This window comes from Crinia signifera, chromosome 3 (genome assembly GCF_055691185.1).
Source record: "Crinia signifera chromosome 3, ASM5569118v1, whole genome shotgun sequence".
Lineage (NCBI taxonomy): Eukaryota > Metazoa > Chordata > Amphibia > Anura > Myobatrachidae > Crinia > Crinia signifera.
Window position 1 is genome coordinate 106,094,864 of NC_139219.1, and position 27,288 is coordinate 106,122,151.

The 27,288-nt window shown below is 43.1% G+C and overlaps 1 protein-coding gene across 2 annotated transcripts in view; it reads left to right on the top strand.

Moving 5' to 3' along the window:
* SYNJ2 (synaptojanin 2) overlaps positions 1 to 27,288 on the top strand; it is a 145,376-nt gene that overhangs the window by 45,784 nt on the left and 72,304 nt on the right. For both annotated transcript variants that reach the window (XM_083176346.1, XM_083176347.1), the window contains exons 4-7: positions 1,088 to 1,313; positions 15,653 to 15,736; positions 23,466 to 23,527; positions 26,392 to 26,488. In XM_083176346.1, the coding sequence (XP_083032472.1) occupies positions 1,088 to 1,313; positions 15,653 to 15,736; positions 23,466 to 23,527; positions 26,392 to 26,488 (469 nt within the window). The remainder of the gene's footprint in view (positions 1 to 1,087; positions 1,314 to 15,652; positions 15,737 to 23,465; positions 23,528 to 26,391; positions 26,489 to 27,288) is intronic.

A 27,288-nucleotide genomic window follows, 5' to 3' on the forward strand; every position in this document is an offset into this window, starting at 1 on the left:
GTAATGAAGGAAATAGCCCACTAATTGTGGAAGAGGTGTACTGTTCGTAACTGTATACCAGGCTGTTACGCATTGATGACTACGAATATCCATTTCCTATTTAGTTCCGTTACTGACTGTGTGTTGAAATTACTGAGACAAGTTAAAAAATAATCTAGTCTGCTATGGGAAATTGATAGATGGGGAAACTTTGGTTCTGATTCATAGATGGATGCTAATACCACCTATGATATGAATGTTTACACTGTGGCTATTTGAAAATTTGGTAAATGTTGGATTTGTATTGGGACATATTATCAGAGTTCTGAGTAACTCTATAATCACTTAGAATGGCCATGGAAACAAATACACTGGATCCATTGTGTCTGTGTAGGGATTACAATTTGTCTGCACAAAAGTTGGGACATGCCTGTATTTGAGCTGCTTCTCCCCTGTTATCTCCAATCAAAAGTCCTGAGTCTGACTGTCAGTCAAAACCTGGCCATGTTGACAGTGACCATGTTGACATTCATCATGTCTACCAGTAGGGTATGTCACTTGTGGTCTCTTATTTTCACCCAGCTATAGAAGTGGCATCAAGAGTCTTCTTCCAGGTCCCAGCTGTGCTGGGACAAAGATTTCTGGTGTGAATCAGCGATGCTTCTGCTTTCCATTGAGTATTTGTTCCCCTACTGTAAAACTACCACGACAGCCTAACCCCCAGGCAGCCACTAACCTGATTGTTTGTATCCTGAGAATGTCAACATTTCAGACCTGGTGCCCGTTGACAGTTTAAACCATGTTGATTTTCTAATGTTGACATTATGAAGACATGATTACTGTCGACCATGTGACGATACCAATGCCTCTAATTACACAAACACAGTAAATCAGAATGGGAACATCCCTTGAACAGCCCTAGACATTGAACCCCAACGAGTCATACTCGTGTGGTAACAGAAAAATGTTTGATGATTTCTCAACTTATTTTGCAGACTTGTTTGAAAAAGGCTGATATTTGAAAATTACAGCCGTTAGCAATCCACTGAATATATATATATATATATATATATATATATATTTATACTATATGGTAATGTGTTTACAGGAACAGGCTATTACATGTGCCTTTGAAGAACTACCAAGTCAGCTGCTCTGACTGGCTTTTAAAGGTCATCTGCGGAGGGGTAGAAATCCGTACTGTGTATGCATCACACCGGAAAGCCAAGGCTTGCCTTATCTCTCGGATCAGTGGTGTACGAGCTGGTGCCAGATTCCACATCCGCGGAGTGGATGATGATGGACATGTTTCTAACTTTGTGGAAACAGAGCAGGTATTGTCATAAATTATTACTTTTTATGAAAAAGATCTCTTTCTATCTATTTTAAGTTATACCATGGCCCGTGGTATGATCCTAGCAGTCTGGTGGTTTTGTGTTTGAAGTATTTCACCTTGCTACATTCAGCGATACACAGTATTACACACATTTAAAATATAAATACTTTGGTGAATGACCAAATGTCATTGGTCTGAAAACCACTAGTAACAAAGTATTTGCATGTGACCGGTACTTGCCCTCATGGTTTTACTTGTGGCTTTCTTTATCCAAATACAGTACTCTTAGGTACGAGGCTTTAAATGTATCAAAAGGACCACCTTAGTTCTCTTTTCATAAAAGTAATGTTTTTGCACACATAAATTTGTAGTCTCTGTGACACCAAATAATTAGGAATGTTTTGAATTTTAAGATTACAGAACAATAATTCATTGTGCAAACTATTTTGTTCAATATTAAAATGTAATTTTTCGTATTAAAATGGTTTAAATTGGCAGGTGTATTTATTTTATAAATAGCATCTAATTGTAGATTGTCACGACTGTGAATGTCACATCTGTGAGCTGCATGTCAGAACTGCTAATACATAATTTGTTGTGTCAATTTCACAGCAGGATCTACAGCATGTAAGAGAGTGCAGAGCTTAATTTATTTTTTGTTACCAATCCACAGCAAAATTACTTAAATTACTTTAGCCGTTTTTTTTTAAACAACTTATTTTGTCATTTTGCTTTACTATTTACTCTTGCTTCAGGTAACAATTTAGGGATTTAGGGCGCAGGTCCACTGTAATAAGTACATAGGGCAATCATACTACAATTACCCATAAGCCAGGCTTAGTAAGTTCCTGGAGTTTTAAACAAACTTGGTAAATAGTTATTTTCATCAAACAACAAGAGCGCTGTATTTAGAAAAACAAAACCTTTTTTATTTATTTATTTATTTATTTACAGTTTCTTATATAGCGCAGCAGATTCCGTTTTGCTATACAATAAGTAGACAGTGATAAAACAAACTGGGTAACAGACAGACTTGGAGGTAAGAGAGCCCTGCTGCAAGCTTACAATCTATAGGTATATAGGGGGGAAACACAAGGACAGGCACCAGTAATAGCATGGCAGTCCCAACAAGTTACAAGTCCAGTAGGGAAGCTATATAACACATAAGTGCCGCAGAGGGTTAGGCGTGTAGAACTTAAACATGATAGGCTTGCCTAAAGAGGTGAGTTTTCAGGGAACGCTTGAAAGTTTGGAGGCTAGTGGAGAGTCTTATTGTGCGTGGAAGGGCATTCCACAGTACGGGAGCAGCCCGATGAAAGTCCTGTAATAGTAAATGGGAGCTAGTGATCTCTGCAGAAGAGACGAAGATCTTGAGCAGAGCGGAGTGGTCTAGATGGGAGATATTTTGTGATAAGTAAAGAGATATATGTTGGTGCAGTATGGTTAATAGCTTTATATGTGAGTAGAAGTGTTTTATATTGAATACGGTAAGATACAGGCAACCAAAAGAGAGACTGGCAGAGCTGATCAGCAGGCGATGAGTGTCTTGCAAGGAAGATCAGCCTAGCAGCAGCATTTAAAATGGATTGCAGTGGTGAGAGTCTGTTCTTGGGAAGACCAGTTAGGAGACTATTGCAATAATCAATGCGGGATATAATGAGTGCATGGATAAGAGATTTAGTAGTGTCTTGTTTCAGATGCGGTCGTATTTTGGATATTTTCTTTTAGATGTAACATGATTTGGAGACAGATTGAATGTGGGGAAGAAAGTACAGTTCAGAGTCCAGGATGACCCCTAAGGGGTCATCCTGGACACTGATGGTAACTGTCCAGGGTCCAGGATGGTATCTGTTCTTAGTTGGCGGGAATATAAGTAATTCCGTTTTGTAAATATTGAGTTTGAGTTGGCGAGAAGACATCCAAGATGAGATGGCAGAGAGACATTCAGAAACTCGGCCCAAAACAACTGTTAGGAGCCCCAGTGGACTGCATGGATAGAAGTAATGGTACTTGCTGGAGGAACAGACAAATGGAGGCAGGATGGATGTAACTCACTCCTTTATCAGGATAATAAATCAGGTACAGGTATCAGAACAGGTATTAGGAATCAGGTAACAGGACTCAGGTACAGGAACCAGGTAACAGGACTGAGGTACTGCAGCTTTTTAAAACCAGCACAGACCAATCGCTGCAGCACACAGAGACAGGCCCCTCAATTATCAAAATGTGCTGCAGCTGGGAATTGTATTCCGAGAAAAGCCCAGTCCAGCTGATTACACCAGCTGGAACTACTCTCAGAAACCACAGTTCTGAAGGCAGAACCCAACAACAGCACCTCTGGCCACCCATAGGTACTGCAGACCAATAAATGACAGCAGCACCTCTGGCCACACAGAGACACTGCAAGCTGAACATAACAGCAGCACCCCTGTGTAACCAGAGGCACTGCAGACCAAACAAAACATAAATAGCAGTCCTGACAACCACTGGTGACAACTCTGGGGTTGTTAGATAGATAGATTTGAGTATCATCCGCATATAAGTGATAATGAAATTCGAAAGAGCTGATTATTTTGCCAAGAGAGGAAGTATAGATTGAGAAAAGCAGAGGACCTAAGACTGAGCCTTGCAGAACTCTGACTGACAGAGGTAATGAAGAGGAAGTAGAGTCAGAGAAGCGAACACTGATAGAGCGATCAGATAGGTAAGATGTGAACCAGGAAAGGGCTGTATCATTAAGAACTAGGGAGTGTAGTGTTTGTAAGAGAAGAGTGTGATCCACAGTGTCAAACGCAGCAGAAAGATCTAGAAGAATAAGTAGTGAGTAATGGCCTTTAGACTTAGCAGTTACCAGATCATTCACCACTTTAGTCAGTGCTGCCTCAGTTGAGTGTTGAGAGCGAAATCCTGACTGAAGCGGGTCTAATAGGGTGTGAGAGTTAAGAAAGTTTTTGAGGCAAGAGTAGAAAAGTCTCTTCAGTAGAGGCATGGGAGCTGAGAGATAGGACGATAGTTAGAGAGAGTTAGGGTCAGAATTGTGGTTTTTTTTTAGAATGGGAGTAATCATTATGGGCCTTATTTTGGTTCATTCTTTCTGAAAAAATCCTTCTTAGATGGGCAAAACCATGTGCACTGCAGGTTGGGCAGGTGTTACTTGTGCAGAGAGAATTAGATTTGGGTGTGGTTTTACTTCAAAGTGAGATCTATATTGCAGTGTAAAAATAAAGCAGTCAGTATTTTCCCTGCACAGAAACAAAATTACTCACCCAAATCTAATTCTCTCTGCACATGTTACATCTGCCCCCCCTGCAGTGCACATGGTTTTGTCCATCTAAGAAGGATTTTGTCAGAAAGAATGAACCAAAATAAGGCCCTATGTTTGAGCAGAGAAGGAAAAGTACCAGTAGCAAGAGAGAGATTGCAGATTTTAGATAAGGTTGGAATAAGCACAGGAGATAGATTTTTAATGACTTTTGCAGGTATAGGATCAAGAGGAGAGGTAGTAGAGTAGGAGGATAAGAAGAGTGTGGATACTTCCTTTTCATTTGTAGGCTCAAATGAAGAGAAAGTGCCAGAGGGTTCAGGTGGGGAAGAAAGAGGGTTAGAGGTTGTGGAAGAGCATACCATTTCATCTCAGATGTTATCAATCTTGTCTTTTTTATTTTAGCAATACTGTATGACAACAGAGAAATGTACAAAATAGTAAAGGGGATCAATCACAAAGTGAAAGATTTAAAGAAGGGTTAAACATCCACCAAAAGCATTAAGTAATGAAATACTGTGAATTTTACAATTTATTACAAAACATCAAGAATCTAGACAACCAAAGTAAAAGTAATACATCCCCCGCAACAGAGTACTGCTTGCTACGTGGCGGGGAGCGCTTTTCCCGTGCACACTTCCGGGAGAGTATGGGGAAGTGACGCGGCGTGGAGGCGCTGGAAACGGGGACTAGACTATAGGAGAAAACAGGCATACAGCGCGCTTGTTTCCCCCTCAGCCTACCAGCAGAACCAAGTGGACGCTTCATCAGCATATACCGCTACAAAGCTGCGCTGGAAGCCAAGACCAGGCAATGTGAGTCGGAGACGCAGATAACGTTAAAAGCTGTTTTTTGAGCAGTTTCCCCGGCAGCCTCCCCAGCTCATTAACAGCACCCAGGAATAGCGACATCTCCCAGCAGAGGTCTGGTCAGGGAGTGTGGTGGCGCTCAGGGCACTCAGAGACACTGACTGTTTTCCAGCCTTCTGCCTGTGAGTGGCAGGCGCAGAGGAGAAGTGCTGGTTGTGTAAGCCAGACAGAAAACGGCAGTCTGAACATACAGTGCTGAGTGAAGCACCAGTAACGGCTTAAAAGTACCAGGACAAAGGCACAGATACTGGGAACGCCGGTATGCACAGTCCTCAGCAACCAGAAGTGTGAACACCTGCTTGGGCCCCCACGGGGAAAATCCTCTTCCAAACCATCTAAAAACTGTTTCTGTGTCACAGTAAGCTGTAAGTGTCTGGAGAGTAACGACAGCAGTTGGACTCAGTGAAACGGTGTAACTCCGCGGTTGCAGAAAGGGGTGAGTGAATCCGGCTTATAAAAAAGTGTCTAATAACGAATGTTGACAGACTGTGTAACTGTGTAGCCTTGTAAGAAATAAATCTGGTGAACCATCCCGCACTAAGGGCCCACTACATTTGGGTTGTTTGTCCTGAGCCTACATAATACCTCCCTTATAGGAAGGAATTGACTTTCCTCAAGAAAAGCCAGGAGATTGTATTAAGCACTGAGCATAATGGGGAAGACAGGCAATACAGCTGCGGCAGCACGCCTGGAAAAGTATGCAAGGTCCCAAGCAGGGAACTCATCACAGTCAAACATTACCACTCCCCAAACCACCCCTGCCAAAGGATCAAACCCCGCTATAACCCCTGCTATTTCCACAGATATAACATTGCAACAGATACTCGATGCAATCAGTAGCAGCGAAACTAGACTGCTTGAGAAAATCAACGATGTACAGGTGGATATAGCACAGATAAAGCAGGATGTTAAATCAGTAAAAGAGAGAATTAAAGAGGCGGAAAATCGTGTCTCTAGTCTGGAGGACTCTAACACTAAAATGCTAAAATCAATGGATATAATGGCCGGGCAAATTCGGGACATAAACCTGAAACTGTCCGACGTGGAAGGAAGGCTACGTCGGAACAATGTGAGGTTGGTGGGCCTCCCCGAGAGGGAGGAGGGTAACGAGGTGCCGAAATTCGTGGAACAACTACTGAGGGAGAACTACAGTGCCTCTTCCTTCTCGGGTCAATTTGCGGTCGAAAGGGCGCATAGAGTACCAACTAAACCTTTGCCACCAGGGGCCCCACCTCGTACTCTTATATTCAAGATGCTTAACTACCAAGACCGGGACACAATCCTGCGCCTTTCACGGGCGAAAGGTCCTATGGACTTTAAAGGCGTAAAACTGGCAGTATTCCCAGACTTTTCTATCGAGGTGCAGAAGAGCAGGGCAAAATATGCAGATGTTAAAAAACGCCTAAGGTCCCTGGACATAAAATATTCCATGCAGTTCCCGGCCAAATTGAGAGTCATCATTGATGATGGAACAAAATTTTTTCATTCACCAAAAGAGGCCGGAGAATGGTTGGACAGTAGATTTCCAGCTGGGCATCAAATAGCTGCCTAAGTTGGGATGTATGTGACCAACCGGTTGCTTTGGGTAAAAGGTTGTGATGCTAGAGTATAAGAGGCTAATGATGATAAATGTTAGAACTGTTGATATTAGCAAAATATGTCATTAGTATATATAGTCCAGCTGAAATATAAAGTAACAAGTAAAAGTATAATATAAGTTGGATAACGATGCTTGGTACTGGGGGGGCGAGGCGGGGAGGGGTACTAAAAGGTGGCTGCACTGGAAATTGTATAACTGCAAGTAGAAAAGCCGGACAAAAGCCTTTACATAGTCGGGTATTGAATAATACTGTAGAAATAACAATGTACATGCATTTTTCTTAAAAAAAAAGAAAAATTTATTTTTCTCTGAAAAGCAAAAACAATGAATAAGCCAGGGGAGGGGAACTATTACGGTCTCAAAGGTAGAAGTGGTTACAGGGGACTATAGCCTCATACAAATCGGGAGCAGGATAGGGTAACCTAACCTGCAAGGGAGGAGGGTGGAGAGGATAAGTATACCAAGGGGGGGAGGTATACAGGGTGGTGGGAGGGGGGTATATGTAGGGGTTTGTGTGTTATATGTTGGAGGGAGGGGGTGTATGTAAGGGGTTGTGTGTTATATGTTGGACAAGGACATCAAGGCACCAAGAAAATTTTTGCAATTATGCTGGTGGTGGAAGGGGGACTGGGAAAATGGGATTACCTTAAAGCTGATTGATGGTACGGCTATTAACCTGGAACACTAGGGGGATGAACAACAAGATTAAGCGGTCATTGGTTTTGCGGTATATTAGGGGCTGCGCCGTAGACATTGTATGTTTAACTGAGACCCATCTGATAGGTGGGAAACTTCTGGCCTTAAAAAAGGCGTGGGTAGGTCATGTTTTTCATGCCCCCTTTACATCGTCAGCACGAGGTATATCAATTCTTATTAGAAAATCCATAGCGTTTTCATATACAAGAGTTAAAATCGACCCTGGAGGGAGATTTATTTGTTTGGATTGTGTGATCAACAACTTACATATTCTTTTACTTGCTGTATATATCCCGCCCCCCTTTTCCTTTGATGTTATGGTGAAGATAGCAGATTTTGTTGCATTAACCCCAGAGGTCCCAGTAATATGTCTCGGCGACTTTAATAACGTGCTAGATTTAAAAATGGATAGATGGAACAAAAGTGAATCGGGTATTAAAAGGGACAGTAGCTCTAAGAATTTTGGCAGTTTTGTGACGGACATGGGGTGGGTGGACCCATGGAGAGAAAATAATCCAAACGCAATACAATACTCATGTTTATCTGCTTCACATACTGCCTTCTCAAGAATTGACATGGTATTTGTTTCTCGGGTGTTGTTGCCAGCAGTTAGTGAAGTTAGCTATAAAACTCGGGGGATCTCCGATCACTCCCCACTAGTGATAGAATTGAGAGAGTTGACTGACAGGGGTTGCCAATTTTGGAAGTGTGATGCCGTATGGTTAAACAATCCGGAGGTGACAACTGGACTGCTAGATCAATGGGGTGAATTCTGGACAATCAATAGGGGGACCGCACCAGAAAACATAACTTGGGATGCTTTCAAAGCCTTTTTAAGAGGGACACTTAAAAAAAAAATAGGTATAGTGAAAAGAACAAACCGTCAAAAACTAATGGAATTGGAAAAAAATTGTAACATAAACGAAGCAAAATTTTTGACAGAAGGTACAGCAGCGGCGAAAAAAGCGTGGGAGGCTTCTAGAGAGCGGTGGCTAAATTACTTAAATACAGCAAATATCAAAAACATGAAAGTAAATGCACAGAGGCTATATAATAGTACAGATAGGGCTGGGCGATATTTAGCCTATCTTGCTAATGTAGATAAACCATTAAACACGATTCATAAAATAAAGGATTTATCAGGGGCATTGCAATTTAAAACACCAGAAATAGGTGGTGCATTTAGGGAGTACTTCTGCAGGCTGTACAGGACTAGGGTGCAATTTGATCAGCACCAAATCCGGGAGTATATTGGTAATATAGGGCTACCCTCCCTGGAGGAGGTGGAAAAGCAGTCCATGGAAGGCCCCATAACATTGGAGGAGATTATGATGGCGATTAAAGAATTACCAGCTGGGAAAGCCCCGGGATTGGATGGCATCCCGATGGATGTATATAAAAAGTATGCAGAATTTCTCGCCCCATTATTGCTGGAGCTGTATAAAGCTTGCTTTGATACTGGAGATTGCCCGCAAACAATGATGGAGGCGAGAATAATTCTGCTACCAAAGCAGGGTAAGGATCAGGAGGACTTAGAGGCATATAGACCTATTTCTCTATTGCCCTCAGAAGCTAACATTTTGGCAAAACTGTTGGCAAGGAGGCTGGGTGGAAATATTGATAAGATTATTCACCCGGATCAAACCGGCTTCATGCCCGAGAAATCTACATCCATTAACATCAGAAAAGTATTTAGACACCTACAAGTTACTGAGAATAATACAGATGATACAGCAATAATGTCATTAGATGCCATTAAGGCATTTGATGCTGTCGAATGGCCATACCTGTGGGAGGTGATGAGGGCGTTTGGATTCGGGCCTAACTTTGTGAGATGGGTTCAGCTTCTCTATTCTGATCCAAGAGCCAGGGTATCGGTGAATGGGTGGACGTCCTCTGCCTTCTCCCTCTCAAGGGGGACGAGGCAGGGATGTCCACTGTCGCCGAGCCTGTTCGCATTGGCTGTGGAGCCCTTGGCTTGCGTCATGAGAGGGCATCCTGATGTAAAGGGCTTTGGGGCAGGTCCGGTGACCGATACAGTGGCCTTATACGCCGACGATGTATTAATATTTTTGCAGAATTATAGGGACGCAGCATCTGGGGTCTTACAGCTAATTGCAACGCATGGAGGATACGCGGGCTTTGAAATTAATGTTCATAAATCCTGTATATTGGCAATAAAAAAACAGCTTACAATCGGGGCACAGGGAATATTGCCAATTAAGTGGACAGAGGCCTTTAAATACCTCGGGATATGGATCACTAGAGACCCTTTTGATTTCATTAAACTAAACATACAGCCATTGTGGGAGTACGTGGGTAGAAAGTTCAAAACCTGGAGTAAGCTCCCAATTTCAATGTCTGGGCGGGTAAATTTAATAAAAATGATCATTTTGCCGAAAGTCCTGTACATCCTGCAGCAGTCTCCGGTGTATTTGCCAATGGCCATCTTTAAGAGGCTGAATAGTTTAATATCATCCTTCATATGGGATAACAAAAGAGTTAAAATTAAACTAGATACCCTAATGAGAAAAAAGGGGCAAGGAGGTCTGGCACTCCCCAATTTTAGATTGTATTATTTGGCTGGTCAGTTGGCACATATACGGGAGTGGGTGGTAGAGGACACAGGGACTAACCTAGTAAGAAGTCTGATTGCGCAGGGTAAGGAAAACAACAGTCCAGTTCAACTTTTGTTAAAGGGGGCTGTATCAAAATTTGATGCACCATTAGTAGTGCAGGCGATTAAAGTCTGGCGTGAGGTTGGTAAAATAATCAAATACAATGATATAGAAATAGACCACCCCCTATCAGACTATAGACGATTTAAAGAACTTAGCGAACTACGACCTGATGCAATATGGGGTACGTATGGGATTGGTGCAATGAGTCAACTGTTTAACACTGAGGGGCTGAAATCATTTACACAGCTGGCGGAGGAATTTTCACTCCCACGGTCTTTTTTTTTTAGATTTCTACAAATAAGAAGCGCATTAGAGACCCAGTTTAGGAACAAATTACCCATATTTTCAGTCTCCCCTTTAAAAAAAATCTTACGGGAAGGGGGTAAAAAGAAAGTAGTATCAAGACTGTACAATTACTTAGGGGAAGCCATTTATGATGATAAATTGGGGGAACTTAGAGTAAAATGGGTAGAAGATGTTGGTAATATAACAGAAACAGAATGGAATATGGCCCTGAAGATGGCCTCAGTAGCTACTAACTCAATAAAAACCCAGCAAGTACAACTATATATTGTAAATAGGAGCTACTTGACTACAAATAGATTGGCTAAGATTAAGGGTAATGTTTCAACTTCCTGTCCTAAATGTAATAACGGTATGGGTACGCTATGGCATTTACTATGGGATTGTCCAGTCCTGAGAATTTTTTGGACTAAAGTAATCAAAACAATTAGCAATACAGGGATACCTGAATCAGCGTTAGGGCCCAAAAGCTGTATACTTGGAATATGTATGGATGGGAATATGAATAAATATGATAAAGCGTACATAATTAATTTATGTGCTTTGGCAAAATTACTCATAGCTAGAGTATGGATGGCAAAGGATGGACCAGAACATGTAGCCTGGATTAACTTAGTCAACCTCACAATGGAACAAGAAAAATATGTATACATAGGCAGAAACAGCACGAACACATACACAAAGATTTGGCACAGATGGATCAGTTCCGGGCACACGTTAGCTAGCCCGGTCTTAGGTTAGTATTGTTTAAACATTAAAAAAAAAAAACAACAACACAGAATAGTATGGTTAAACATAATGCACTTAAGAGACACAAATATTATAACATATGCACGTTATTGATAGGTAGCATTATAACAATGTTATTAACATGGTTATTTAAAGAGAATCACAAGTGGGTTAAAAAAAAAAAAAAAAAAAAAACCTAACTACACAACATATGGACACAATATATAGGGAAAATGCTGTCGTAAAGGGTGATGGACAGCATGTTGGTGTTGATCACATGCTACAAATTAAGATTGTTCTGGGATCTAGGGGAGTTGAGCCCGTACCATATTATTAAACCATAACGAGTAAAAGATTATAAGATTGTTCATGAAAACTTTCCCGTTACCAAATCCACAAGTTACATAGCGCTAAGTAGGTGCCGGGATGTCCTAAAAGAGGGGTTTGTCCAACTGTATGTAATGTAATGTATTTGTAATGTATGTCATGTAAGTGTAAAACATATTTGATTACTAATGTAATACATATGTATTTATGTTATTTTTTGCAAAAAGAAAATAAATTCAAATAAAAAAAAAAAAAAAAGTAATACATCCCCAAGTACGCATATCAGTAACTGGTAGCATTTGATTTTGGGAAAAATATTAGGCAGTGAAGAGCATAAGCAAAAAAAGTGGAATAAAGAGGTAAAGAATAATGGTAAGAGAACAGAGGTATCAAGGGTGCGCTCTCTACGTAGTGTATTTGTTGAAAGTAATCCAAGGGCTCCATATCTGATCATAGGTAAACAGAATATTGTTTAAGAGCAAAGTAATATACACCATGGAAGAAGCCATACCACAACTGGTAGATAGAGTCGGAGACTGAGAGGATTTCCATTGTTTGGCTACTAGTACTGTAGTTTTAGAGGTATTACACATGTGTAATCAATTTGTAGTCCGATTTAGATGCTGAACGCAAGGGCCCCTGTAACAGTATTAATGGATCCTTACAGGGCCGCCATTATGAGAGAGATGGAATGGCCCAGGCAGCTCATTTTGTCCACTTCACCAACGACTGCATCCGCTGTGCTGCCTGCGCTGAACGAAGCAGGTCCTGGAGTGCAGTCTTCTTCAACTAAGGATGCCGGTGGCCAATTAAAATGCTGCATCGGCATTTGACATAATCAGAGCATGCGTACCATTAGGCAATCAGAGTGGTTGTTGGTACACAAGCTCTGATTGGCTCTCCAGCAAGTGCTGCAATTTAATTGGCCACTGGCGTCCTTAGTTGAAGAAGCCTGCGCTCCGGGACCTGCTTTGTTCAGCGCACTAAACATAACGCAGGCAGCACAGCAGGAGAAGGGAAGGGGGAGCAGGTGCCAGGTGCAGTAAGTGAAGTGAGGAGGGGGAGGGGGGTCGGACTGGAAATTGTATAATTGTATAATGTAGGTTATTTTTTGCGGCTTTGATTACACATTTGGTGGTTATGGTCACATATTAATGTATTATATTGCTTAGTATAAATTCTATTGGTTTTGCACAGTGAACAGAAATATCTACCGATTTTATTCTCACTACAACAAGAAAAACTCCTGATACTTGTAACATGGAGGAATGAACAGTCATTAACGTTGGCGTTTTTTTTCTGAAGGAATAGCAGTATAGCTGCCACTTCAATGGAACGAGATACAATACATGCCCTTTAGTTTGTAATTACCCAAATGCAATGACATTGCTCATATAGACTTATTGCATATAACAGTGTTTCCCAAACTGTGTGCCGTGGCTCCCTGGGGTGCCTCAGGACACTTGCATGGATGCCACGGGTTGGTGATCCAGGACCAATTCAAATTATTTATGGTCAAAACAAGTGCTGGTGGCTGCCAATCACAAGCAAATCATGCCCTGTAACACATAACTGAACCTAAGAAGCACATATAAACACAATCTACTTGTGGTGTGAGCAAGTGATGTTAGTTAGGAGCATAGGTGGGTTTGGTATCACTCTACACAGCTTTGCCTGGTTATAGTCCAAATATAGTCAGTGAGGCAAAGTTTAACTATTGACAATTTAAATATGCACCTTTTGTGTTTCCAACAATAGTTATCATTTTTTATTTTAATTAGCATAATTAGTATATGTATATTTCTTGCCTTCACTAAAGGTGCCCATACATGGTGCGACAGGGCAGTAAGATGAGATGCGCGCTCCCATGCACATCCCTTCCCACAGCACATAAAGTCTGTGCAGCCCACATGTTTAGTACTAGATTGCATCGAATCTAGTACAAAAAGCATAGTGCTGTAGCACATTGTATGCTTTTTGTACTAGATGCTATGCAATCTAGTGCTAAAAGGGGATGCAGTTGAAATCCCGGCGTTCAAAATCCCGATGTCTTAATCCCGGCCGCCGTAATCCCGACACTTTCTCCCTCTGTGGGTGTCCACAACATCCATAGAGGGAGAATAAATTAGTGTGCCGAGCATAGCGAGGCAGCAGGCCCACTGCATGGTGAGCGCCGGGACTCCGACCGCCGGGATTTCGTATGTATTCCGCTAAAAGCACAGACTTGATCGCACCTTAAAGGACCTGATTGTCCCAGCAGCTCCCCGGGAGAGATCACATGTGATTAGGCACTTCATGTGCCAAGTTTTGCATGTGATAAATCACATGCGATTTATCACATGCAACTCCCGGGGAGCTGCAGGGACAATGGGAGTGGGGGATGGCAGCGGGGGTATGCCCGCGACCAGAGAGCTGGGAATGGGGAGCCGGACAGGAAGCCACTGCCATCAGTGGGAGAGGGGGGCAGGCAGGAGAAGACGCTGCCGGCCAGCGACTGGAGCAACATCAGAGGAGCACTTCAAAAGGGAAAAAAAGCCCATAGAAATAATAGGAAGCCATTGATTGGCTGAGACCTCTCTTAGCCAATCAGCGATTGGCTGAGAGAGGTCTTAGCCAATCGCTGATTGACTGAGAGAGGTCTCAGCCAATCAATGGCTTCCTATTCATTTCTATGGGCTTTTTTTTTTTTTTATTGAAGTGCTCTGCTCCTTGGCTCACTGGTTCCCTCTGCCGCCCCCCCTGCTGTTGGCAGCGGCTTCCTCCTGCCCGGCTCCCTGCGCTGTCCCCCCTGCTCCCTCCTGGTAGGTCCCCTGCCAGCTGCAGTCCCCCGTACGTCTCCGGGCAGCACATAAGATTTAGCAAATCTTATGTGCAGCCCGTCCGACCTCCCGACTCCGATCCGATGCGCACGGGACCGCGCATTGGGTTGCAGGGGATGTCAACATATGCGATTTGGGCCGTTTCATGGCCTGATTCATACGAATCGGGTGAAATCGTGCCCAAATCGCACAGTGTATGGGGGCCTTAAGTCTAAATGATTCCAGTACATTTGGGTAATTACAGAATTAAATGGTTTTATTGTATCTAGCTCTATTGAATTGGCTGTTGATATGTCCTTCAGAATAGAGCACTAATTTATACTCCGTTTTCATTCCAGAGGACATGAGTGTTAAGGTTGCCCACACACTAGAAAGATCTGTGATCTTAAGATGTGCGCCTAAATTAGCCTTGAAATCTTTTGTCCATCCTGGACAGTGCACATCTTCACCAAAGATTTCTTTTAAGATCCCATATGCGTTCCTATGGATCTTTTGCTAAATCTTCTGATCTTTCATGCAGAATGTAAGATCAGAAGATTTAGCAAAAGATCCGCGGGAGCGAGCATCCAATCGATTATCTGTAAAAATTGGCCGATTTTTCAGTCGGAAATCGGCAAATCAGCAAGAAAAATGTTCTAGTGTGTGGGCACCTTTACACTAGCAGACTGGTAATTACTGCCATGACAGCTTGTGTATCTGCTTTGGAGTCCATCAATAAGGGGGCATTGATGTTTGTGCAGGAAGCCCACTGAAAGAGAGACTTTTGGAGTGCTGAAAAGATATATACAGTATGCCTACCCCAGATCAGAACTTCCTGTAGAGTCCTTGTGCTAGTTATGTCCCTATGCACAGTTCAACCACTGACCTTTGGAAACTAGTGCAGGCAGGGAGGGGGGACAATTGAGTCTTAAAAACATAATACGTGGCCATTGAATGCATTTTGTGGAACAGTAAACCAAGAAGTAATCTATAGCCTCAACAAAATCCAATATAATAATTTTAATGTCTGAAGTATATAAATATGTGATCATATGCAACATTTTTTTTACAGACAATATACGTGGATGATGATGTTTCCTCATTTGTCCAGGTCAGGGGATCTGTCCCATTATTTTGGGAGCAACCAGGGCTTCAGGTACAGTGTTACACTTTCTCTGTGTTTAATCTCAATCTGCTCAAACAAAAAAATTATCATGTCAAATTTATATTATCTGTGCAACAAAATGAAGAAGTTTATTTCTAAGTAATAGGCACAAAAATCATGTAAATTGGCCTACGCCTTGTTATTTATTTGTGCCATGATCTTCTCAATGTACATTGCTGTGCTATATAAATAGAGGAGGGTAGAAATAATACAGAATATCAAGTATATGACTCTCCTAAACATAGGCGTGCACATATACAGTGTTAGGGGTGCACAGGCACCCCCTAATGCTGTGCCCACCCTTATGAACACCTCCCTGCCGCTAGCAATACAATCAATACCTTTTACCAAAGACATTTGCTTATTAGAACTGTATTCCATTTAAAGAGGCACTCACCAATCAATTGTGTTTTTTGCATTATTAATTGTACTAGACCATTGTCATATCACTACATACCTGCGTCATCCATATTTGTTTTTGACTTTATTGGCATGTACTGTTACACAGAGTAATTAAAAGATTAAGGGGGGTATTCAATGTCAGGGGCACGGCTGTCGAGCTAGCGCGACAGCCGTGCCCCTGTCCCGTTCTCGGTGAGCTCGCCTGGAGCTCGGCAGTCGGGATTCAATGTCCCGGCCGCCAAGCGGCGAGAAGGGGGCGTGGCCGCGAGTTGCGGCCGGGAAGTGACGAGCTGCAGCCGGCAGCTCGTCACTTCCCGGCTGTTCTCGGCAGAACGAGCCCGACAGCTAGAGATGTCGGGCTCGTTCTGACAGGAAACCCTGTTCAATGCTGTCGGGGAAGACAGCATTGAATAGGGCCCGTCGAGCATCTCCCCCACGGGAGATGCTCGACGGCGATTGAATCTCCCCCTAAAACAGGAGATTATCGTGTGGACTTTTTATATTGTAGTGAGTGCCAATAGCTGATGGTAGTCATGCCTGTTTGGTTAGACACACCCAGTGGGCAGTGTTAGACATGCACAATAGGTGGCACTACACATACCCCTTTGATGGTGCACCCCCTAATAAAATGTGCTGCTTATGCATATGGTCCTAAATATTAAAAGCCTAACACTGCCTATGGTTCACCTGATGCCACTGGAAGACACCTGAAAAATTCTCAAATCCAGGATGAGAGTGGGCCTTAAGGAGACCAGAGGCAAGTTGCATTTACACACTGCTGCAGTGGCGACTCTCCCCTTTCACCAATAATGTTATTGACCCTTAGAAGTTGTTTCTGTTATATGAACACAAGAGGCATGTGCTGTTGTTGCTGACTAGAACACATTCTGCATATTAGGAAAAGTATAAAATGTTGTATGCATTTTTATTTTTGAGAAATTTGTGGTATTTTACAAGTACAGTAAAGGTGCCCACACACTAGAAAGATCTGCAATCTTAAGATGTGCACATAAATTAGCATTCAAATCTTTGGTCCGCCCTGGACAAAAGATTTCAGGCAAGCGCACATCTTTACCAAAGATTTTTCTTAAGATCCCGTGTGCGTTCCTATGGATCTTTTGTTAAATCTTCTGATCTTTTGTGCAGCACGTAAGATCAGAAGATTCAGCTAAAGATCCACGGGAGCGCGCATCGGACCGATATCGGCCGATTGTCAGTAAATATCGTACGATATATCGGCAGATTTATCGAAAATCGGACAATCGGCCAAAAAATCGTTCTAGTGTGTGGGCACCTTAACTCTGCATTAGTAGCAGGGCAAGTGCTGTTACAATAGCTCAAACTGCACGGTCAGTGTAATGGTTAGCATTACTGCCTCACAGCACTGAGGTCATAGGTTTGGTTCCCACCATGGCCCTAACTGTGCGGAGTTTGTATATGCTCCCCTTCTCCTCCGGGTACTCTAGTTTCCTCCCACAATTCCAAAATATACTGGTAGATCAATTGGCTCCCCATAAATGAATCCTAGAATGTCTGTGTGTGCGTGTACATGCGGTAGGGAATATAGATTGTAAGCTCCATTAGGGCTGTGAATGTTTAAATATTCTCAGTAAAGTGCTGCGGAATATGTGTACGATTTATAAATAAACTAATAAGTAAACTGTTAGTTATTAACTGAATGAGATCCCATTGAGTCACTGTCCAAAAATTTAGAAGCTTCAGCTGTATCTAGTGAAAGATGAAAGGCAATCCTTTCTTTTAAATTATACGGTATACTGTAATCATCCTGCATTTTTAAGCAAGCATTTTTTTAGGGGCATGTCCTTTTACAATTGTCAGGTGATGATACAGAAAGTTCTACTAATTATTGTATTAAGGTAACATTTTTAGTAGAAATACCCTCTTGCTGGTGTCTCTAATGGTCTGTCACTGCTCATAATACTCCATTCTCATGTATTTAAATGTTACACTGCATTAAAAACCAGTAAATCCAGCATATAGGGCCTTATTCTAGTTCACTCTTTCTGACAAATTCCTTCTTAGATGGACAAAACCATGAGCACTGCAGGTGGGGAAGATGTTACTTGTGAAGAGATAATTAGATTTGGGTGGGGGTTTCCGTCAAAGTGAGATCTATATTGCAGTGTAAAAATAAAGCAGTCAGTATTTACCCTGCACAGAAAAAAAATAACTCGCCCAAATCTAATTCTCTCTGCACATTTTACATCTGCCCCGCTGCAGTGCACATGGTTTTGTCCAACTAAGAAGGATTTTGTCCGAGTGAACTAGAATAAGGCCCATAGTGATGAGTATTCAATGCTGCCGGTGAGGGGGCTTATACGGCAAGGATGGCTTTTCCTCGCTGAAAATAAGCCATCCTCGCCATATTCAATGTATGGGCCATTTCCAACTCGCCTCAGGGAACAGGCAAGGAGGAAAAGGGCAAGTGAACCTCACCTCAGGGGGTGAGTTGAATACACTGATGGCGTCGATAATTCGTCATCAGAGCATTGAATTCCCCTCAATATCTTACCTGACAGTAACTCTGTTCGGTTGCAAAGTCAATGGTGTGTTTATCCCGGGGTAGCAAACCTGTTTTTCGAGAGCTACTAACAGTTCACGTTTTCCAGATCACCTAGCTGGTGCACAGGCATAGTTATTACTAACTGTCACATATCTGCTCCTAGACTCTAAGCTGTCGATTGTATCCCTCTTATCCGTAAAACAAATTGTCATTTACATTTGTATCTGTTTAGCATACGCAAGTATGGATAATTTAATTTAAGCATCAGTGCTGAGAGAGCCCATTTCTGCGGTAAATAATTGGCCATGTTTAGGCAGCGGTTCCCCTAATACAGGCAGTGGTTCCCCTAATACAGGCAGTCTGCATGTGCCTCACTGTAGGCAGGGTCCAAAGGACTGGTGTATCCCTTTTGTCTTATCCACCATTGCTGTTGAGCTGGAGTCTTTGCGGTGTATTCAATGCTTTTTGCTCGCTGTGGCAGCGAGCAGTGCTGACTGCTCGCTGTCCCAGCTCGCAGGGTTAGTATTCAACTGCTAGGTTTTTGTAGAGATGGGGAAATGGCGTGTGCGGTCACCAAAACAGCGAGTCTTGCGGCTAAATGCAACGGGCTCCCTGCATCAGCCGCGAGTCTCACTGTTTGGGGAAATCCTCACCGTCCTCTGACAGCAAGGATTTCCCCGGAGCGTAGAATAGGGTGAACGGCCAGCGCGGGGGTTAAATGATGAGGATCACTGTTTTTTGGCGCTCCGCGCCGTTTAACCCCCTTGCTGGCCTCATTGAATAACGACCTTTGTGGAAGTGTTTTACATTTCTGTCTCCCTTTCTTGTTGTAATATACTGTGTCATCCACTGAAAATAATCTACTTGATTGGGACTAATGGCAAAGGTTTAGCTGGCAGATGTATCTTTTTATGTTCATAACATGCTGCATTAATTCTCCCAAATATTTCTATGCGTGTGCTGAATATTTCTCCAGAAAGTAAGCCATACACATGGCACTTCTATTCTGTTTCTGGCAGGGTGAAATACCTCATCTGGTATTATGTAATGCCGAAGAATGTCTGCAAGTTATAAAACAGCCAATGAGATTTCTTTTCAGAATCTAGAGAAATTTTGTGATGTCTACACATGACATTTCCTCTAAAGTGACAATTCTTACACAAAATCTATATGTGACTACCAGGAGAGAGAAAAGAACATTTATATATACCATCAACCCCATAAAATGGTGCTTTTAGTACGGATTTGTGTATTACAACATATAAGCGGCTTAGCTGAAACCCAAACAAATCCTTCTGTAATTATTTCTTTAGCAACATGAACAGCTTCCAAATCTTGTGACTCTACAGCAAGGTTGCTTTTAATTTAATTAGGCAAAATTGTGATCTCTATATAAAACTGGAGGCATAGGTGCTAGGATAGAAGCTTTAAATAGAGCCTCCTTAGATCAAATGAAAGAATGTTCTGTAAATTGATAAAGTATTTGCTCTTTTGCTACAACTGATATGATACTTTTGGCAGTCCTTGGGTAACTTGTCCCACCCTGTCCTAAATGTACTATAGCTGGAAGGTATTACCAGGACTGGCAAAAGATCAATTGGCTAAACACTCTGATGTAGATAAAAAATATATAGAAATCTCTATATATGTGGGTGTTCTGTTCTTTGCATTAAAGTAGGGAATGTTAATTCTGCAGTCAATATTGCAGTACATGCTAAGCTAACCAATTCAGGCCAAAACTATTTCATTTCTAGCCAGTCCTACAATAAACCTGTCCTAGAATTCAATTTAGCTTTTGACATGATCATTGCTTTACTGTTCAACTGGCACACCATTTTGAAAGGCAAGTATTCCCCAAACAATAGCATCATTTCATAGACACCAAAGCAATCGCCTGACACAAATTGTGTGGGTAGAGAAGTGACCAAGTTTTTTAGTAATTTTTTTTTACAAAAAATTTAGGCTGCAAAGTTGTAGGTCACAAGTATTTAACAGATGTAATGAACTGCATTATGGGGAGTTGTATAGACACAATGTGAAAACAGAAAACATTACGGTACTCTTTACCTAGAAGGGCGCCCATCGCGGGCATCGCATGCACATCGCATGCCATTTGCGATGCGACCGATGCGATGCCCAAGATTTTACATTGAAACCCATGTTAAAATTTAAATTGCGTTGGTCGCATCGCATGCGGCCAAAAAATCGCATGCGATGCGACCGACGCGATTTCCGCGATTTTACATAGGGAACAATGTTAAATGGGTCAATTGACCCGATTTAACATTGGGAACAATGTTAAATGGCCCACAGACCCCAAATAGCCATCCTGGGCCCCCCCAATTGTTAACGCCACCCCACGATCAACGTGAACCCGAAGCGTGGTGAGCGCAGCGGTATGCGCCCTCCGACCTTTTCATACCCCCACTATCCACGTCGGCTTGGAGTTGAGAATAGATAGTGTGGCGAGCACATCGAGCCACCAAGCCCGAAGCGTGGCGAGGGGACGCGGATACCTTCACAGGTAAACGCGTCCCTTCGCGGGCTTCACAGGTATCCGCGTCCCCTCGCGGGGCTCGCTGCGCTCGCCACGCTTCGGGCTCGGTGGCTCACTGCGCTCGCCACACTATCTATTCTCAACTCCACGCCGACGTGGATAGTGGGGGTATGAAAAGGTCGAAGGACGCATACCGCCGCCCCTCGCGGGCTCGCTGCGCTCTCCACGCTTCGGGTTCACGTTGATCGTGGGGTGACGTTAACAATTAGAGGGGCCCAGGGTGGCTATTTGGGGGCTGTGGGCCATTTAACATTGTTCCCAATGTTAAATCGGGTCAATTGACCCACTTAACATTGTTCCCTATGTAAAATCGCGTTGATCGCATCGCATGCGATGCGATCGACGCGATTTTTTTACCTGCGATGCCCATGATCAAAATCGTGGGCGCCCTTCTAGGTAAAGAGTACCAACATTAGATCTCCTGCACTTAGCAAATCTATTTATTTACTAACATTTACTTTACGCTGCACTTGCAAATTCCATTCTGCTTTACACTTGTGGATACAACCTTAATAAAATGTGACTGTTATAACAGTCAGACGGTGAGGTTACAATACCAGGTTTACACACGCTATTGAAATAGGGATTTGATACATTAGGAAAAATGTTAAAATACATATTGGTATATCCAGAAGTTGGCTTGTACGATCTAGTCACACTGCAGTATTGGCTTGGGATCAGTTTGTTGTGTGAGTGTAGAAAGAGACTCCATGTAAAGGGCTGTGTGCATTGAGTAGGTGGGAGATAAGTGGGTAAAATCATGTACATGATTAAATAGTTAATTTTGAATAAAGACATGCATCCATATAGTTCACGTTTTTACCCAATAGATGTTTGTCCAACCTTATTTTAAATGGATTTGTGTCTGCCAAGTTTTTCCTTCATAAGGTGTGTACACACAGCAGATACTGCCGTGAGATGCGAGTCCCGACGCGATCAGATCGCATCGGGACTCGCATCTCACGGCATGCCAGAGGGCACAATTTACAATATATAGTGCAGATCTGCACTATATAGTGTTGCCTGCCCTCTCTATCTGGCTGCCGATATGCGCTCACACGGGAGTGCGCATCGGCAGCGCATCGGGCTCACAAGCCCTAAAAAAGCATGCGATTTGGCTTCCGATGTTCCCTATATTGGGAACATCGGAAGCCAAATCTAACAGTGTGTACACACTATAAGGGTACAAAAATCTTCTCTTCTCCAGTTTAAACACCTGTCCACATGTTTTAGACTCCTTCCTCAAAGCAAAAAGGGTGCCTATATATTGATATCGTTGAACATTTGCATGTCTCCCCTTTAATGTGTCTTTTTCACTGTAAACAATCCCAATTTGTCCAATCTGTCTTCATAGTTTAAATTCTCCAACCCTTTTATTAGCTTGGTTGCTCTTCTCTGGACTTTTTACAGTTCCATGATGTCCTTTTTTGTAGTGCGGGACCCAGAATTGCACACCATATTCTAGATGTAGTCTAACCAATGCCTTGTAAATTGGCTCTAGTCTCCATCTACCTTCTTATACAGGATAGTATCATGTGGGCCTTATTTGCTGATACATGACACTGAGCACTACACCCCAGTTTGTTGTCAATTAGGACTCCAAGATCCTTTTCCAATTCTGATTTACCCAATGCTACTCCACTTAGATTATAATTACCACATTGGTTATGTCTTCCAAGATACATAACCTTGCATTTATCAACATTGAACCTCATCTTCCAGTTTTTTGCCGACTCATCTAGTTTATGTAGATCGCTCTGAAGCATGGAGATATCCTTCTCTGTTCTAATCACCCTGCTCTGTGTTGTGTCATTAGCAAAGAGGGAGACTTTGCTGAGGAATCCCACCCCTATATTGTTAATAAATAGGTTAAATAAAAGAGGCCCTGGCACTTAATACTCCACTGGTATTCTGCCTGAAACGGCACCGTTCAGAACCACTCTCTGTTCTCTATCCTGTAGCCAGTTTCTTACCCATCTACAGATTTCTACCCCTAGTCCCATTTCCTCAATTTTATGTGGCACAATATCAAAAGCCTTAGCAAAATCCAGGAAGACCACGTCTACAGCATTTCCATTGTCTAGGTTGCTGCTGACATAATTTAAAGTAGTATGTATCTGCATTCTGATTCTTCCTTCCCTTTATTTTGTATTTTAAGAAGCTTTCAATTTTCTTATAAATGTGCCCGGATCAATAATGTGGTAAAACTTTCACTTCTTTCTCCCCTATTATTTCAGGTTGGCTCTCATCATCTTAAGCTCACCAGAGGACTGGAAGCCAATGCTCCTGCATTTGATAGGTATAGTAGTACAGTGGTTTTAAAGCATTATTATAAAATGGAAACATCAGTACTAAAATATGTATACATTTTTCTCATGTTTAGGAATGTACGATTGCATTGCCCACATTTTAAATGTGTATGTTTAGTATAGTAATATCGAGGTCACAGAATTGAAAGATGCCCATTGCTTTCACAAGAATACAGAATGATATGCTAGAGGACATGTATTTTAGTAACATTTGGGGAAGGGTACAAATTAAGGAAAAGTGAGGAAGGTTCATTGAGCAAACCATGTTACCCATACAAAAAAAAAGTACAATATGACAGTCTTAAGACTCCTTTCAAAAAAAATAATAAGTTAAAATACTCTACAGGAACCATTTGTCTGAACAAGAAATGTAATAGTAGAATGGAGAGCCTCTGCACACTCCCAGGCCCAGATGCACTAAGCTTCAAATAGTGATAAAATGGAGAGTGATAAACAGTCAGCCAATCAGCTCCTACCTGTCATGCTACAGACTATGGGAGGGATGTACTAACGGGAAAATGCGGTAAAACCCCCGTTTTACCGCATTTTCCTATGTACTATTACCCGCCCGCCACGTCACCGCAGTGTAGGGTATCGCCACCTTTGGGTGGCGATACCCTATAGAAGCCTATGGGCTTCTTTTCGCCGCCCGACGCCTCCGCCGAAAAACCCGCCGACCCCCCCCCCTCTCCCCCTCCCTCTCTTACCTGGTCCAGGTCCTCCTGGACCCGGAAGGTAACACCTTCCTCCCCCTAGTGAGGCAGCCGGACGTCCTTCCGGCTGCAGAGGGGAGGAGGAGGCACCGGGGACAGCTTGCTTAGCTGTCCCCGGCATGAGAGATGCAGGAGGGGGCAGGGAGGTGACGGAGACCCCCCGCACACCACATTCCAGGTATCGCGGGGGGCCTCCGTCACCGCATCGCGATGCCAGCCGCATATGTTAGTACATATGCGGCGGCATTGCGGCGGGGGGGCCGCGAAGGGCGGCGATGTATTTTAATACATCTCGCCCTGTGTTTGAAAAATGTCAGGTAGGAGCTGATCGGTTGCTTTGTGCTTCTAATACATTTCCTCCCTAGTGTCTTCATTTGAAAGGCAAATAAAACCATAGCTATTTTCCAAAAGAAGGTGGGGAAGGACTATTCCATAATTAGTTGCCAAGCCACCCCTAGGCAACTACCCATTCGTTTTTGCTTAAAGCCGGGCAGCGCTGAGCACCAGAATATGGCTCAGACGCTGCCCGGCTGACTGTTCATTACCCCCGGTGCTGCTGTCTGGTGTTGTGAGGGACAGTGTGCTGTGCTGACGGCACCCAGGCTGCGCAGCGTGACCCCTGTCATCACGTTACGCTGCAGAGCCCGGCCGCTGCTCTGCCTGTCGTGCTGACCCGGACAGACGCCCGCTGTTATGCCCCCTGCCTTCCGCCCACCCGCCGGAGATAGATGCTGCCTGTGCCCTGTCACCGCCATTGCCGCCGTAAGTGACAGGGCAGAGACTATGGGCATGAGGAGGATGTGTGGGGTGCAGCAATTTATATTGACATCTAGGGGATTGCCCGGTTTGTTTTATTAGGGAGGCCAATCCCGGAATCCCGGGATTGAGCATTTTTCAATCCCGAATGCCGGGATTGAAAAAATGCCCCGGGATTGGCATCCCTAGCTGGGATGTATAGTTCATCAACATCTGGAGGGCCGTTGTTGCCCAGCCCTGCCCTAAAGGGAGAAAAGTATGTGCTTTATTTTCCATTACATTGAAAGTATCCAAACTTCTGCCACTGCACTATATACCCCATGATAATCCAGTATCACAATGGACTGCTAGAAAAGGGTTTAATGCAAGTGCAATCAGTGGCCCTTATTCTGGTTGGTGCGGTAATGTCCGTGTGCGGTCGGTCCACCGATGTTTTGTGTCTGCGCATGTGCAGAGGCGTCTGCGCATGTGCGAGCGGGGCGTACGGCCAAATCCCGCATGAAATGTGAACACTCCGAACAGGGGGTGGAGAGGGGAGTGAAGGGCTATTTGGGCTCATTACCATATGCATACGCCCCGCGTTTCATGGGCGTTCCCATGCAAACGCTGGGCGTACGTATGGTAATGCAGTCGTGATGCACGTGTAGGGGGCGGACATATGACATCGCCGGATGTCAGCTGCCCGCCCAGATCCCTGCTTTTGCACGGAAAAATGTCCATGTGGTCTGAGGTTGCGGGAGCTGGTGGACTACTCGGTCCTGCATTCGATGGCCAGCTTCTTACCGCGTACGGACGGAGTTGGCGATCCGTATGGAAGGCGGGGTTTCGCATGCACGGTCCTGGCCGCATATTCGGATCCGGCCGCACCGATCAGAATAAGGGCCACTATTATTTTATTTAATTGGATTTGTTTTGCTGGTCCTCTTTAATTGGAAGATTCCTAACTACACATTATTTTGCTGAATTGCCCACAAACAAAAGTTCAGTGTGTTTCAGATCCTTTCCTAACACAACCAAGACTTGCTTGCCTCTGTCATTATTCTACACGGCTTAATAAGGTCATGTGCCCTAGGAAGGATAATACAGCTATATTTATCTGTTGTAGCTTTGGACATGGCAGTGTTCCCAGAAGGAAATCTAATGTACATACTTTTGTTTCCAGTAATGTGGCTGCTGGGTTAGGCATTTCAGTTTAGGATTTCACATCTTTATGTACACAGTTCTACCACTTTCACTTGCATGGTTTATATTTGAAAAAGCCAAAATGATTGTATTTGTAATTCAGTAAAAAAAAATCACTTTATAAAAACGTTTTCAGTACCCCAACTACAGTTCTAGAGGTGTTTCTGTTACAAAGTTATATAAAAATGTCTTTATTTTATTAGACATATGATGCTGTTGAAGGAACAGTATGGCAAACAAGTGATTGTTAATCTTCTGAGGAGCAAAGGAGGAGAAGAGGTTTTAAGTCGTGCCTTTAAGGTAATAAGTAGCCTTCTGCTTTCTATATGAAGTTGTAGAGTAATGCATCTAGTACTTTATGGTTTAATTGAAGACTGAAACAATTTAAAATAACTAATTTAATAATTTATTCATTTTGGAATTATTTATTTCTTTTTAGTTTTTTATATCCTTATATTTAAATCAGTGGTGAGCCCTGCCCACCGGGGTACCCAAATGGGGTAAAAATAAAATTCCTGGGGGTAGTGGACAGTCGCTCTGGTGAGACACAGCCGGGCATGCACATGAATCTATATGCATGCCTGGCTGTGTCTCTGCAGCGTGACTGTCCATTACCCCCCCAGGAATTTAATTGAATTGCATATATAATCTATATTTATTATTATTTATTAACAGTGATAAAGCAAACTGGGTATTTACAGACAGTCAAAGGTATGAGTGCCCTGCTCGCAAGCTTACAGATTCTACATGCATGCCCGGCTGTGTGTGTTACAGTACTGTAGTGTACAAAGACCTGATGCATTGCAGTGCATCAGGCCCTTGTGTATAACACGCTTCCCTGCGTGATGCCTCGGCCTCGCTCGCCGCCAAGTCACTCGCTTCTTTAGTAGAGTCGGCTAGTTGTTGCGCAATCTCGACAGCACGCAGTCTATACTGCTGCTGCGGCGCTGAGTTTCTTTGCCTGGTTATAGGCTCCTGTCAAGGTATATCTCTAGTCTAGGGGAAAGACATTTGCACAGACTGTCAGTAGATCCTCTTGAAATACTGACACTAATAGTTGCCTAGACGTCACATTATTAATGGCTATACCACACACAGCC